Here is a 13,571-nt window from a genome sequence, read left to right on the forward strand (position 1 = left end):
ACAAGGTTATGATTTTTTTAAGTTTTTAACGCATGTGTAATTCGGGTCTGAAAGCTCCCACGTCCCTAATCTCCTGCAGCCGGCAGGGCCCTGATGGACCATCAGCTGTGTTACTGCAGACGGGCACTCGGAATGGCATTCGCCCGGCAGAGTTTCCCCGACTAACTGCATTGCTTTCTAATTTGCTCCCATGTTGGTTGAAAATGACTGAAGCGTTTCGTACAAAGTCTAGATGGTTTTCAGGTCAACTGGCATTGAAGCAAGAATCGGAAATCTCTTCCCTGTGACCCCAAACTTGGGCCACTGCTGGGTGTGTTGTCTTGGTTGGTTTTCACCATCAGGGCCTTCTGAGAAGCCAGCATTCTCCTGGGGGAGGCACTCTCCCTGGATGGGGTGTGACTGAGTACACACGCACTGCGTCTCAAATGCCAGATTGATACATTCCACCCACCAGGTTTGATAACTCAACCCGGCCGCCGTGACGGCCTCGCGGGACAGAGAGGCCTGACGGACGCACCTCCTTGGATGGGGGAGGTCGCCCTTCTGGCGACCTTGATAACGGGTCAGCACTGCTGCTGTGAGCGTCCGTCCTCGTCCAGGGCCCGGGTGGCTGTTCGCTTTCCAACCCCGTCTTGCTGGTTTGGGGTTTCATACACTGATGGAGTTTCCGCCTTCCCCAAATAAGCATGAACACCCTGCGTGCCCTCGGCCAGGGAGAGGGTAGAGAGAGAACAAACAGATGTGCCCACAGACCCATGGCCTGGGGGCAGCCCGAGCAGGGGTCTCGATTTGGGCGCCCACAGTGGTTTCCTTGCCACCCACTTAGGAGACCTGCAGAGGGTGGCTGCAGCCATGCCCATAGGGAGACCGGGGATGCCCCAGGCTGTCAGCTCCCACACCCCCTTCGCAGAGGGTCCTTTCCTAGCCTTTCTTCAAGCCGGACACTTGTTTGTCTGGTAGGGAGGTAGTCCTGTACCCTTTTGAAAAGTTCCCTATGAGTTTGGAGGAAGGATATGACATCGTTTAGTCTTAATTATTCTCTCCGGGGCCTTCAGATCCTTCTCTGGTGCTAAGTTAAATTCCAAGTCTGAGCGGGCTGCCTCCCCGGAGGAGCCTCCCCGTCCTCCTTCGGAACCACTAACGGGGTCTGCTCTCTCCGCAGGTTTGGTACATGGACGGCTACCACAATAACCGCTTTGTCCGCGAGTACAAATCCATGATCGACTTCATGACCACGGACAATTTCACGTCCCACCGCCTCCCGCACCCCTGGTCGGGCACGGGGCAGGTGGTCTACAACGGCTCCATCTACTTCAACAAGTTCCAGAGCCACATCGTCATCAGGTTCGACCTGAAGACGGAGACGATCCTCAAGACACGCAGCCTGGACTACGCCGGCTACAACAACATGTACCACTACGCCTGGGGCGGCCACTCGGACATCGACCTCATGGTGGACGAGAACGGGCTGTGGGCCGTCTACGCCACCAACCAGAACGCCGGCAACATCGTCATCAGCAAGCTGGACCCCGTCTCCCTGCAAGTGCTGCAGACCTGGAACACCAGCTACCCCAAGCGCAGCGCGGGGGAGGCCTTCATCATCTGCGGGACCCTCTACGTCACCAACGGCTACTCGGGGGGCACCAAGGTCCACTACGCCTACCAGACCAACGCCTCGACCTACGAGTACATCGATATCCCCTTCCAGAACAAGTACTCCCACATCTCCATGCTGGACTACAACCCCAAGGACCGCGCCCTCTACGCGTGGAACAACGGCCACCAGATCCTCTACAATGTCACCCTCTTCCACGTCATCCGGTCCGACGAGTTGTAGCTGCCTCTGCCTGGAAGCCGAGGGTCCACGGCCTCACCCACGTGGAAATTCCTGTGAAACAGCTGCCAAAATAATGTTACTGATACTAACAATACTAATTTTGACAAATCATCAGCAGTGTGGATTCCGGCGTCGCGGATTGGCGTTACCTCCATGTTTCTCCAGGTCAAGCCGGAGGGTTACACGCTTGGGAAGAAACCCCCATATTTGCAGCTGGAACTGCAGCCCAGGGCTCCTGGTTCTCCTCCCGCCCCTGCCCTGGTCCCCTTTCTGGTCAAATAATAATATACCAACGAAGGAAGGCGATGACTGTTGGCCAACTCTCGCCCGAGAACAACCCACTGTTAGGATCGCATGGACATTTCCTTAGGTCGTGGTCGCTCCCATGGACGTGATTGCTGTGTCTCATCGAGAGCCCCCAGGCTGCGCACAGCGTGCGGAGGGTTCATCGTAGGCTAGTTTAACTCGCATCCCATCACAGCTGCTGTTTCTCGACCGTGTGTTGTGTCTTACATTAACTGTCCTGAGACTCCAAGTAGCCCATAGACCTGTGTCTAGTCCCTGCGGAGGATGGTTGGAGCGTGTGGAGCAGACAGGGGCGGTACCCACGTCGTTCGAATCCGCGTCCCCCGTAGATACATCGTGCAGCGTCTTTCTTGTTCCCTTGAGGTGGTAACTCTGTGTGTTCAGTTTATGCAATGGATGCTGTAGATGCAATGCCGTAGTTTGGATTAATAAGTGGATGGTTTCGTTTCTAAAAAGAAAAAAAAATATCAGTGTTTGCCCTTATAGAGAGATAATCAAGTTCGTGTTGATAATAGTCAAAGGAATTATTCTCTTCTTGTTAAATTACCTAAATAATGTAACCACAGTTGAGAAGGGCTTATCTAGGGAAGCTTCAGTTTCCAGTGGGAAAGGAATGTTCCTGAAGGCCACAGTGCGTGGAAAGTACATTTTTTAAGTAAAAAAGAGGGAAACTTTGTACTATCCAGTTATCTAAGGAACAATAAAAATATTAGGAGATGTTTTTGCTTCACTCGTCATTTCTGAGGGTCTTAAAAACGATGGACACTTCTGGATGCTCGCAGATATATTCCAGGGTGTGAGTGGTCCTTTCAGAAGAGGAAGCAAGGTCACGTTATGGACAGTCCCCTCGGGTCTCTAGACACCCATCCCCCCAAAAGTCGGAGCCCAGAGAATCAGCTTGGAGTCCCCCTCTGCCTGGGGGGCATCTGAATCCAAGGACTGCACCACTGCGCACACACCCCACCCCACCCCACCCCACCCCACCGTTCCACCTGCCAGGCTCCTGCACGGGCACCACTAGAAGGAGTCTGCACAGGCACCAGCTTCAGGCGTGGCGGGAGGCACCAGCAGAGAGACTGCTGGAGAGTCGGGGAAGGTAAACTCAGGCCCCTCTGGCCAGTCCACTCACTAGGGGCTGTGGTGGGTCCAGGAGACGAGTGGCCAGCCCTCTCTGGGGTCTGGGTCCCTGGGCCTTGGAGACGGAGAACCTTGCACATACGAGGAGCCCAGGCCAACGTGGGCCCTGCCTCTAGCAGGCCTTGGAGTCTCCGCAGAACAGGCCGCATCTCCATGTCCTGAGCTGTTCTTGAGTGCCCTGGGGTTTCCTGCCAGCCAGTTCCCGCCAGTTCCTTCCTGCCAGAAGGAACAGGGTCAAAGTCAGTCTCCTCTCACAAGACAGCGCTCGGACCCTGCCTGAGCACAGGAGGGCCGTGTGGCATGCGGGAGCCACCCACCTCCCTCCTCTCCCCTCTGCTCTGGGGCACCTGGCACCTGCTGGCAGCATGGATGGAACGGCAGTGACACGGACACGGGGGAAAGCTGGGCAACCCCGTGAGGCCGTCCCGGCTGGCACTGCGCTCAGACCCGTGAGCAAATGAGCTGTTTCCAAAGCAGTCTTTCTGAGTTTCTCTCATTGGTCCTGGAAAGACAGCTGGGCCGGAACCCAGGAAGGGTTGTTGATGGCACTTAGATGGGGTGTGTCTGATGTTCGCAATGCTCAGTACGAAGTGGAGTGAGTCTGAGAATGTTTAAGAACGTACCACGCCGGTCCCTGGGCCCGCTCAGAAACTGGAGCCGCTGAAGTGGTGAGCGGGGGGCGTGGGGACTGTGCCCAGCTTAGTCACAGTAGGCGCCCTTGTGATCCGGCCCTGGCCAATAGTTGGGAAAATATGAGATGAAAAATAGGGCAAAGCCTCCCCGGTTCTCCTCCCCCATCCACCTTCTGGTCAAGAAACATCCTAAGGAAGGAAGGCGATGACGATCCGCTGATTCTCACCCATCGTTAGGATCGCACGGGCGTTTCCTTAGCTCCGTGGTCAGCTCCCCCAGTGAAAAATAGGACGAGCCTGAAGCCACTGGGTGGGGAGGGAGGGAGACGCACCAGGACTTGGGAACAGTGCCTGGGACTGTTGGCCACCAGGTCCTGATTCAGCGTGGGAGCCCCTGTCTGCTCTAGGACCCTTCCTCACCCAACCCCCGGGGCCACGTCTCTAACCACGAGTGGGTCCTCAGCTTCTCAATCACAACCACCTAGACTCCATTGCAGGGGGTCAGTGCCGCCTCGTGCCTGACACATGCCACCTCTTAACCTGCATGCACCTTGGCCTGTCCCCTCTGCCCACTCCCTACTGTCCTCTCAGACCTCGCCAAGCAGCTCTCCACCTCCAGACACTCTGCACCCTGGAGCCCCTTGGTGCTCTCACCCGTGCCCTCGCCACCGTCTTTCCTCCCCAAATTTTTCCCAAGGCCCCCAGGCCCCAGCTCAAAGGTCCCTGCCTTCTGGAAGTTTCTCATTTCCCATCCTCTAGGAGAAGTCATTGCTTCTTCTGGTGTTCTTTTAAGTCCTTCATCCATCACCCTTTCTCCCATCTGCCCCTTCTTCCCAGCATCTATGATTCTCTTACACCCAATATTTTCTTTGGGATTTTGGGGAGGGGATGGTATTCACTAAGCCCAAGACAAAAATATCCAAAAATCCTTTCTTGCTTTCTTGTCTCTGCTGGCACTTCGATTTTCTTCAGCCACAGAAGTCAGAGACACGCTGACTCGTGACATCGAGGAGAGGAGAGGAGGGAGGGGTGGGAAATACCTACTCCTTAATGAGGGCCTCATTAGCTGGAAGCCCTCCCTGGGCTCTCACATACCGAGGCAGGACAAGCTTACAATTAAAACTTTTAAAAGTGGGAGGTATTTTCATACTTTAAGTTTACAGATTATCTTGGAGTGAGATGGCATACAAACTCATCCCCACGAGAGAGAGGAGCCGCTACTCACATAAAAGCCCTGAGTTCCATAATACCATCCATGCGGCCACGGGTGTTCCTGACAAGACAGAAACCCGTGCAGGCACATTTAATTGTTCTGTCATCACAGCTCCAATTACGGGCCGATTTCTTCGTCATTTCCCCTTAATGACACAGGAAGAAACACACGTACAAATACTTGTTCTGAGTCACCAGAAAAGAAAATCATGGCCCGATAGGTCCAGAATGGATTTGCTGTCTCAGACTGAGTATTTGCTAGGGAAAATATTCCTCCAGGATATTAAATACGCAAGAAAAATGGTTTCATCCAGAAAGCAAATAAAACAACCCGTCTGCCACTAAATCTCCCAGATTCCAATAACCGAAAATATTGGCTGGTGCCAGAACATCTGTGGATGAATTTTCTTTATTAAAAGTTTGGCCTGGAATCAAAACCTGGCCGTTGTTCAGAGTCCTCGGAGGCCGGAGCCTGAGACACTCAGTTCTGTGTGCGGCTGGACCTGGAATTCCTCTTCTTGAAGGAAGCCCATGCCGGGTGACCCCGCACGGGTGCCCGTGGAATCCTCCTCTAGCTCCCACGGAGTCAGGATGCCCGTGTAGCATTCACGGAACGCATGCAGAGAAGGTGGCTCTTCTCGCCATCCCAGCTCTTACAAGTGAGCTGGAGGGAAGCAGTTGCTGTGGGGGGAACGGTCATCTCTTGGGTTCTTGGGAAGTGCAAGGTCACCCGGAGGTGCCAGGCTCTGCCCATGAGAAGGGACCCCAAAATTAGTGGCAATGGTTATTTCAGACAGCCAAACATGCCGAGCTGGGTGTCACGTTGTCGTCTTTTCTTGGAACACAACTTAATTCCGTTTGAAGGTTATAAGTGGTAGCTTGAGCACAGACCACACTTGGAAGCGGATATTAGCACCCATGCCCGCCCCCCATGCGACCTCTCAACCTCACACCATGCTGTAAAGTGGCGCCAGGCTCCTTGTCCTCCAATGGAGGAATTCTCAGGGCAGCTATCTTCCGTCCCACGAAAGAGTGTTTACGTCCACAAGACGGCACGAGCAGACATGGAGACGCATCTGAAACGTTCCGGGCCCTCACGTGTCGCTGGACAAGGCGGGTGGACGCTCGGGCAGGGGCTGAGTTTTGGACAATGGATGGTTCATCATGGGGAAATGAATCCCCTGAGGCAGCTCTCAGAGGCTGGGGAGGGAAGGGATCTGGGTCGGATCCTTGTTCAGCCACCTGTGCAGGCATGGCCCAGAAAGATGTGGCACCTTTCTCTGAAAGAAGCAAGATCGGAGGCGGTGGCCCTGGGGCCTGCTGAGCCGTGAAGAGCGAGACTGAATGCCTGGACGTGACGGAGGAGGGCTACCCCACTACCCAGTGAGCTCGGAAGCCAGATGGTCCATCCGATGCCATGTGTCATCAGGCCCAGGCAGAGCAGAGCCTTCTGGTTGTGAAGGAGCTGGGGCGGATCTGCTCACCATCAGATAAGTTGTCCCTTCCTTGGTGGCCCAGACCTGCAGTATTGAGGAGAAAGTCTCGTGGGAACAGTCTCCATTTGGTTTCCTGTGAGTGAGTTGTTTTTAAAAGGGTCCCCTGTAGCAAGATTTTGTTTTAATAAATCCATTGTTAGAGATTATTTTCACAGGCTACAAGAATGAGACAGGGAGAACTTCGAACTCAATAGTAAAGAGAGGCATGAATTGGAGCCCACATCCCACTCTTCTTATACAAGGGCCCCCACTTGGATATTACTCTGCATCTTGCTGTTTTCACGTAACCGTTTTTCCCACAGGCAACTTTAGTAACATGGAACTCTACTTTATTCCTTTTCATCGCTGTGTGGTATTCCATCGTGCAAATGTGGCTCAGTGTATGCAACCAGTGCCCCGGGGTGGGTATCTGGGTTATTTCTAATACTCTGCTCTTAAAAACCATTCCTCCATGAATAACCTTGTGCAAAATCACATCGTGTCTTTGCATATGACACATGTCTTTGGAATAAAGGGTCTGAGGGCAAATGTTTGTGTTATTTTGCCTGATGCTATTGAACACCCTTCCACAGAGGCTGGACCAGTTTGTCTCTCTCCTCGCGCTGGACAAGAGTGCTGGTTTCCCCATGGAGTGTTCGGAAAATCTTTGGGAGTTTTCCACTCTGGGAGGTAAGAAGTGGTGTCTCCGTGCAGCTTGAATTTTTATTTCTCTTACTAAGAGTCAGAGCGGTATCTTTTCACTTGTCTCGAGGCCAGTGGCAATATCTATCCGTGAACTTTCAGTCCTGCCTTTTGCCTATCTTTTCCTCCTCGCTTGTTGGTGTTTTCTTTCACACAAGCATGAGGAGCTCTCTGTATGGGTGGAAATTAGCCTCTGACTGTGATTCCGTGGTTGCTAATACTGTGTGTTTGTCATTCTTTTCTTGATTTTGGTTACAGTGGCTTTTCTTTAATGTAGTCAAAGTTATCAATCATTCTTCTAAAGCTTTCGAGTCACAGTCAGGACATTTATAAGGAACTTACCCTTTTCCTCTGGCGCTGGTACGTTAAGGCTGTCACTGCCTCTGGGTTTATGTCGTGTGAAGTGTGGGTCCAGTTCTATCTTTTTGCAAAGACCGCCCGGCTGTCCCAACACTATTTATTAAACAGCCCAGCTTTCCCCCTGAATCCTCTGCTGAGTGTCCCACGTACTGAGGTCTGTTTCTGGGCTCTTCTCTTAGTTAGTCTGTGTTTGATGTTGTCACTGGAAATTCCACCCCAAGGCCCAAGGGTCCATTTACATAAGTTTTGCTCCGGGTGAATATTCGTGACCTCTCTGATGCGGGCCGTAGTCCATCGCTTTTCAAAGGGCTCTTTAAAGCCTTGTGTACGAGGACACAGAATCCCTGTGATGGTGAAGTCTCACCCAGGATAATTACTAAATCTGAGGGGGATTTTTCTGCCTTCCCTGATTTTGTCGGATCAGCAAAGATTAAAGTGGTTTCGGGATGCTGCGTCTCTGAAGCAGCCCTGTGTTGTTCTGCATGAAGTGCCCACATCCGGAGACTTGGCCAGGACTCTAGAGCGAGGTGAGGGCCTGTCCTCGGAAGGATCTTCGGGGAAATCCCCCGCCTGACACGGTGTCGCCGTCTCTCCATTTTACAGAAGCCGACTCGAGGAGATGAAGCAGCAGCCAGAACCGCTGACCCCTGGCGGGCTGGGCCCTGAACCGGGGCCCCTGCGGTCTGCTCCTCCCGCCCTCTGCTGGCCCATTGGCACACACGGCCTGTCCTCCAGCTGGTACGTCACCAGACGCTTATTCATCACACAGCAGGCAGCGGAAGGTGCCAGAACGGTGTGCCAGCCAAGGAACTGGGCTCGTCCTGCAGCCCTGGGTGCTGGTGAGTCACTGCTGCTGGGCGCTGAGCAGGGCGGCCAAGGCGGGCAAGGCCCCGGCAAAGGAAGGCCGAGACTGGCGTCTGTTCCTGCTGCACCCTCGCTGGGGAAGCTGGCAGGTGGGGGAGCAGGCCTTTTCCTCTGTGTGCCCTCCCTCCTGCTGCCCCCACCACGTGCACACACATACACGTGTGCACAGCGCAAGGGCACACACGTGAGCGCACGCGCACACACACACATACATTCCACACACCCGATCAGACGCAGAGCAGCTGCAGGTTAGCAAGCAGGCCTCGGAAGGTCACGTCGCTGCTCCTTCGAGGTTAATGGAGCTGCGATCCACCCGCCCGCGTCCACCTCTGCTTTGAAGACCTCATCCCACCTGCCCCGGCCTCCCAGGCCCCCCAGCCCCGCCCAAGCCCTGTGCCATCGCAGGAGGGAGGGGCCCAGCTCAGGCGTGAAGTCCCCCAGACCTGGGCTCCAACCTGCCTCCACCGCACACACCCCGCCTGGGGCCTGTTTCCTCTCCCCACACTGGGCCTCGTGGGAGGGGTACCGGGGAGCATTACATCTGATGCTGTAGATGTTCCCCATGCTCAGGGACCTCCGCTCGGGCTGGCGGGAGCACCAGGCATCACGTCAGTGACTTCAGGGGTTCCGGCCTGAAGGACCCTGTGGCCCTCTCAAACCTCCCTCTCCTGCTTAGTGAGACCTGTGTCCTCCACAGATGATCCGCAGCCCTCTGATCCGCCTCCAAGGCACCGCCATCCCCACTTAGCAAGCAAAGACAGTGAGGCCCAGAGAGACTAGTTAACACCTGAACAAGTTAGCACAGCTAGTTAGTGACGGACCTGGGACAGGACTACATCCCCCGACACCCAGCCTTGGGCTCCTGCTGAATGAGGGGTCGTGTTTGGAGAAATTGGAGCGATGTCACGCAACTGTCTTCTAATTGGCCAGAGTTTCCAGAATTGCCGGGAAGGACACCTGCTCCCCCCGCAACCCCGGGGTCCGTTTTCGTCCCCAGTCGGGCAGGAGGGAGGGCTGTGGCAGCACAGGAGCCTCCAGCCGCCGGCCCTGCGAGAAGAAACAGTAACTTCGGTATTGATGGTCTCCTTCCCAGCGCGGACAGAAAAGAAGGCCGCCAAGGGTGATGTCGCTGCTGCACGTTCTTCATTGTCTCGTTTTTGCTTACTGAATTCTTGTATCATTCCTGGAGGATTCCCCTCCTCTGTCTCTCTCTCCAACAGCTTCTCGCTTCAAGGACGTCAATGGTTCACACAGATCTCCTGAAAAGCACGTTCTTTGCCAGCAACTCCAGCACAGACCCCTCGGCTGTCCCCGAGGCAGCAGACTGCAAAAGGTGCCCACTTGTCCGCTGGCGTCGCGACCCTGCCCTTCCCGCCAGCTCCTCGTCCCTGCTGCCGCCTCCTTTGATTAGCGGGACAGGCTCTCCTGTCAGCTCCCGGCCGCTTGTCTTGCTTAGGCCGGTGCCCACGGGCCCCGCTAAATTGGCTGTGGCAGGCCATAATAAAGAGGAAAACTGCGGCTGCCCCAGGTCATGCGGAGGAGCCGACGTTAACTCGGGAAGGGCCGGGAAAGGAGACATTCTCGCAGCTCGGCGGCTCCGGGCCTGGCTTGCGCGTCTTGGAGCCTCAGAAATAACTGACATGGCCAGACCCAGACTTCCTCAGTCCTTCCTCCCAGAAGGCTGTCTGTCTGCGCTTGTCCCCGGAAGGCTGGTCTGAAAGCTGCCCTGGGCAGCGATCCCCGATGTTCAGTTCTGCAGATGTTTAAGGCGTGCCGAGCTCATGCCAGAGGCTCAGACATGACACCCCGGCCCCCAAGGGGCTCTCAGTCCAGCAAAGGAGACAGAGACAGACAATTCCAGGCGGTGCTCACAAGTCTCCGATTCTCAGATACAAAACCAGCAGCTAATTTTGCCCACAAAGATGCAATAAAATAACAAAACAATTGAGGCAGCCTCTTGGAACCATTAGCGATTCTATCACTACAGGCTTAAAGTAATCTGAAAGGCGATTTTCTGGATAACAAACATCTGTTCTTAGAGGCTCCCCTCTCTTGCTCTCCTCCGTGGTGTGGGCTTTTGGGGGGAGCCATTTCTCACAAGGGAAGACTAAAGGGACACACACAAGTGTGACGCCCAGAGAGTTTCCGTGGACAGTGGAGGAGGTGGTGGATGCGAGAGGTCAGTGTAACAGAACCCGGCTCCAGCCCGGCCAGCTGTGCGACAGAGGCCACTCAGCCGACCTGGAGGGGCATAGGCTCCACAGCTACGGATCAGGATTGAGATGGGACCCACACTCGGATCGCCATGGGGAACACGGGGGCCAGCCCGTGCACCAAGGCAGGGAGGCCAGACATGGGCACCGGGGCCGGGGGCCTCAGGCTTGGGAACGACGGGGGCTGTGAGACGTGGGCGCTGGGCGCTGGCTGGCCTGGCTCGATGCTCCTCAGTGTTCCTCAATGCTGAGGTCAGCGTGTACGGCTCCGGGCTGAGCCCCTCGAGTTCATTACCTCCTTTGGTCATCACAGCAATCCATCGCATAGGCTGGGAGCAGGAGGTGACCCCGAGCGAGCCTCAGGGGCAGGCTGGCAGCGCTGACCACCTTGCCATACCCACGGACCAGCCTCATAGACCGCAGAGCAATGACTGGGGCAACGACCCCATCGCGGAGCCACGAGGCCACGCGTTCAAGACGAAACTGCAAATGTACGTGTTCTGGTGCTCGTCCCCAGCACCACGGGGCTGCAGCCTCATGCCCTCACTGGCCATTCCCTCTGCCTGACACACCAGCCCAGGTGTTCACCTGGCCAATTTCTTCTCCACCTACAGATCAACTCAAGTCAACAGAGCAACTCCTTCATGAGTGTCTGTCTGTCCTGCCCCCACAGAAGACACTCCGAGGGAGATGTTCACCTCTCCCACCAGCTCTGTGCCTGCAAACGTTGGCAGGAAAGTGAATGATGGGGTGCACCCAGCCCCACGACGCAGAGAGGAGGAACGCTGGGACAAGGTGGGAATGGGCCTCCAGAATGCAAATCAAAACGTGGCCGTCGTCAAGTCTTCATTCCACTAGAGCAAATCTTTCTAGACCTCCTCGGAGGTTCCCACCGGGCGCTGAGCTGGTGGGAAGGAGAAGAGGTTGTTGGTCCCCCTCGAGGCCTGTGGGAACCATTGGGGAGCGGGACCCAGCCTGTTCTGGCTCCTGCCCTCTATTCTGGCCGCAGGGCCCTGGGGACATCCTGCCACGATTCTCTGTGATGTGCAGGGTGGAGTCTGCATATCTCCTTTCTGCTTCTCAAAATGAGAGTTGGGTCATGACACAGAAAGGAAGAGAAGGACCCAGGAAGCCCTGAGTTCCAGGCGGGTGGAGGTCTGTCACACACCCTCTTTGCCTTTGCTTCAGTTTGAAAGCACCCCAGCCCCTCCTCAGGGACGGCAAGAGGAAGCCAGGGGCTCCTTTCCGCTCTCCACCCCCCAGCCCTCCGGACCGTGCAGCCTCTCCCCCGCCGTCTCCACAGCAGGAGCAAGAAGCAATTTGGTGTGTGTGAATTATTCAGAGCAGCTGAAATGAGATGAAGAATTGAGGCAACGTGTACAGATACCAAGAATCAGAAAATAGATCCCAACTTGAAAATATTCATAGGGTTGATCTTGAAAACAAATTAGCCGTGAGTTACAGAAACATTATTTGATTAGATGCAACCAGTTGTTTCGAGAATATTACTCATAAATTGTCTTCCTCCAAACAGGTTTACCCTGTGCTGTTCTGCAGGTTTTAGGGTAACGTTTGCTGGCATCCACCTCCCAGCTCCCCGCTTTATCCCCAGAGCTCCTGGAGGGCAGAGGGCCCTCCGACTTCCTCACCACGGGTCCCCAGGCCGCGCCCCGCGGCAGGCACATTGCAGGCGCCCAACAGCCCACCGTGGGTGGATGAAGTCAAATTTCCAGTTACCTTACATGAGCCCCTCACGTACGTCCCCACCCTGGCCCCAGACTCTGTCTCTGACCCTGGAAATCCCAAACCATGACCTCCACAGGCCTGGTCCGGCCCCAGCCTCGGATCTCACCAACGTGCCTCGAGGCAAATCGCTCAAGCAAATGGGGTGGGTGCCCCGTAGGAATGGTGCAATCCCCGTTATTGTAAAGTCACCCCAAATTGGGTGCTGCGGCGTGGGGTCTGTAGCATGCTCGGGACCATTCTCGAACACACTGCTCCTTTCAGCATAGCTGTGAAGGCTCCTGTTTGCCCCGAGATGGGGGGCACGCTCTGTGGGAAAAGTAGGAGAGCGCGGTCCTGCAGATATTAAAGCCATCAGGAAACAAAAGAGCCAGGCAAATACCTCAGGAATCTAGAATTTTCCCTGCAAGCAAGTCAGAGTGTCACAGCCACCAGGTCTGGTCTAGAACGTTCCCTAATTGTAGGTTAGGGCAGCACGGCCACTGGGTCTGGCGGCCTGGGGAAATGGACGTTGACACAGCATGTGCCATGGCGCCTGGGAGAACCTCTCCACGACTCCTCATCAACCCACAAGGATGAGAGGTGAGAGGCGGGTGTGCTCAGGGAGCTGGGGGTGTGGTCAGGGGTTGCCCCACCTCAGACTGGCTAGCTGAGCACCTGGTATATTCAGCGCCCCGCCGGGAGCCACGGGGAACAAAAAGACCCATAAACCCCGATGTCTGCACAGAGACGAGAGGGCTCAGGGCCTCGTGAATGGCCAAAGGGCCCAGCTATGCCACGGCTGCTTCAATATGCTCCGTGGTCCGGCCATAACTATCTTCCCATGGCTGACTGTGAGCTCGGGGGCTTCACAGCGGGATCGGGGAGGGCAGGAGGTGAGTTCAGTTGGGGAAAATGGTCCACGTCAGGTGTGATGAAGGGAACCGAGGCACAGGACTAGGACAACGGAGAGGCGAGTGGGGCACCAAGGGCAAAGAACTTAAGAAGGCAGCTGAGACCAGCCAGGTGGCTGGTGGAGGAGCTGGGCTGGCCACCTCTGTTTGGTCTCCATTGTGGCCTCATTTCAGGATGAGAAAGGACTGGATTCCTT

At 55.3% G+C, this 13,571-nt stretch overlaps 1 protein-coding gene across 2 annotated transcripts in view; it reads left to right on the forward strand.

Moving 5' to 3' along the window:
• OLFM1 (olfactomedin 1) overlaps positions 1–2,858 on the forward strand; it is a 39,179-nt gene extending 36,321 nt beyond the window's left edge. For both annotated transcript variants that reach the window (XM_058524448.1, XM_058524447.1), the window contains exon 6: positions 1,163–2,858. In XM_058524448.1, the coding sequence (XP_058380431.1) occupies positions 1,163–1,837 (675 nt within the window). In that variant the 3' untranslated portion in view covers positions 1,838–2,858. The remainder of the gene's footprint in view (positions 1–1,162) is intronic.
• The last annotated feature ends 10,713 nt before the right edge of the window (positions 2,859–13,571 follow it).

The sequence above is a fragment of the Diceros bicornis genome, chromosome 28 (assembly GCF_020826845.1).
Source record: "Diceros bicornis minor isolate mBicDic1 chromosome 28, mDicBic1.mat.cur, whole genome shotgun sequence".
NCBI classification, from domain to species: Eukaryota; Metazoa; Chordata; class Mammalia; order Perissodactyla; family Rhinocerotidae; genus Diceros; species Diceros bicornis.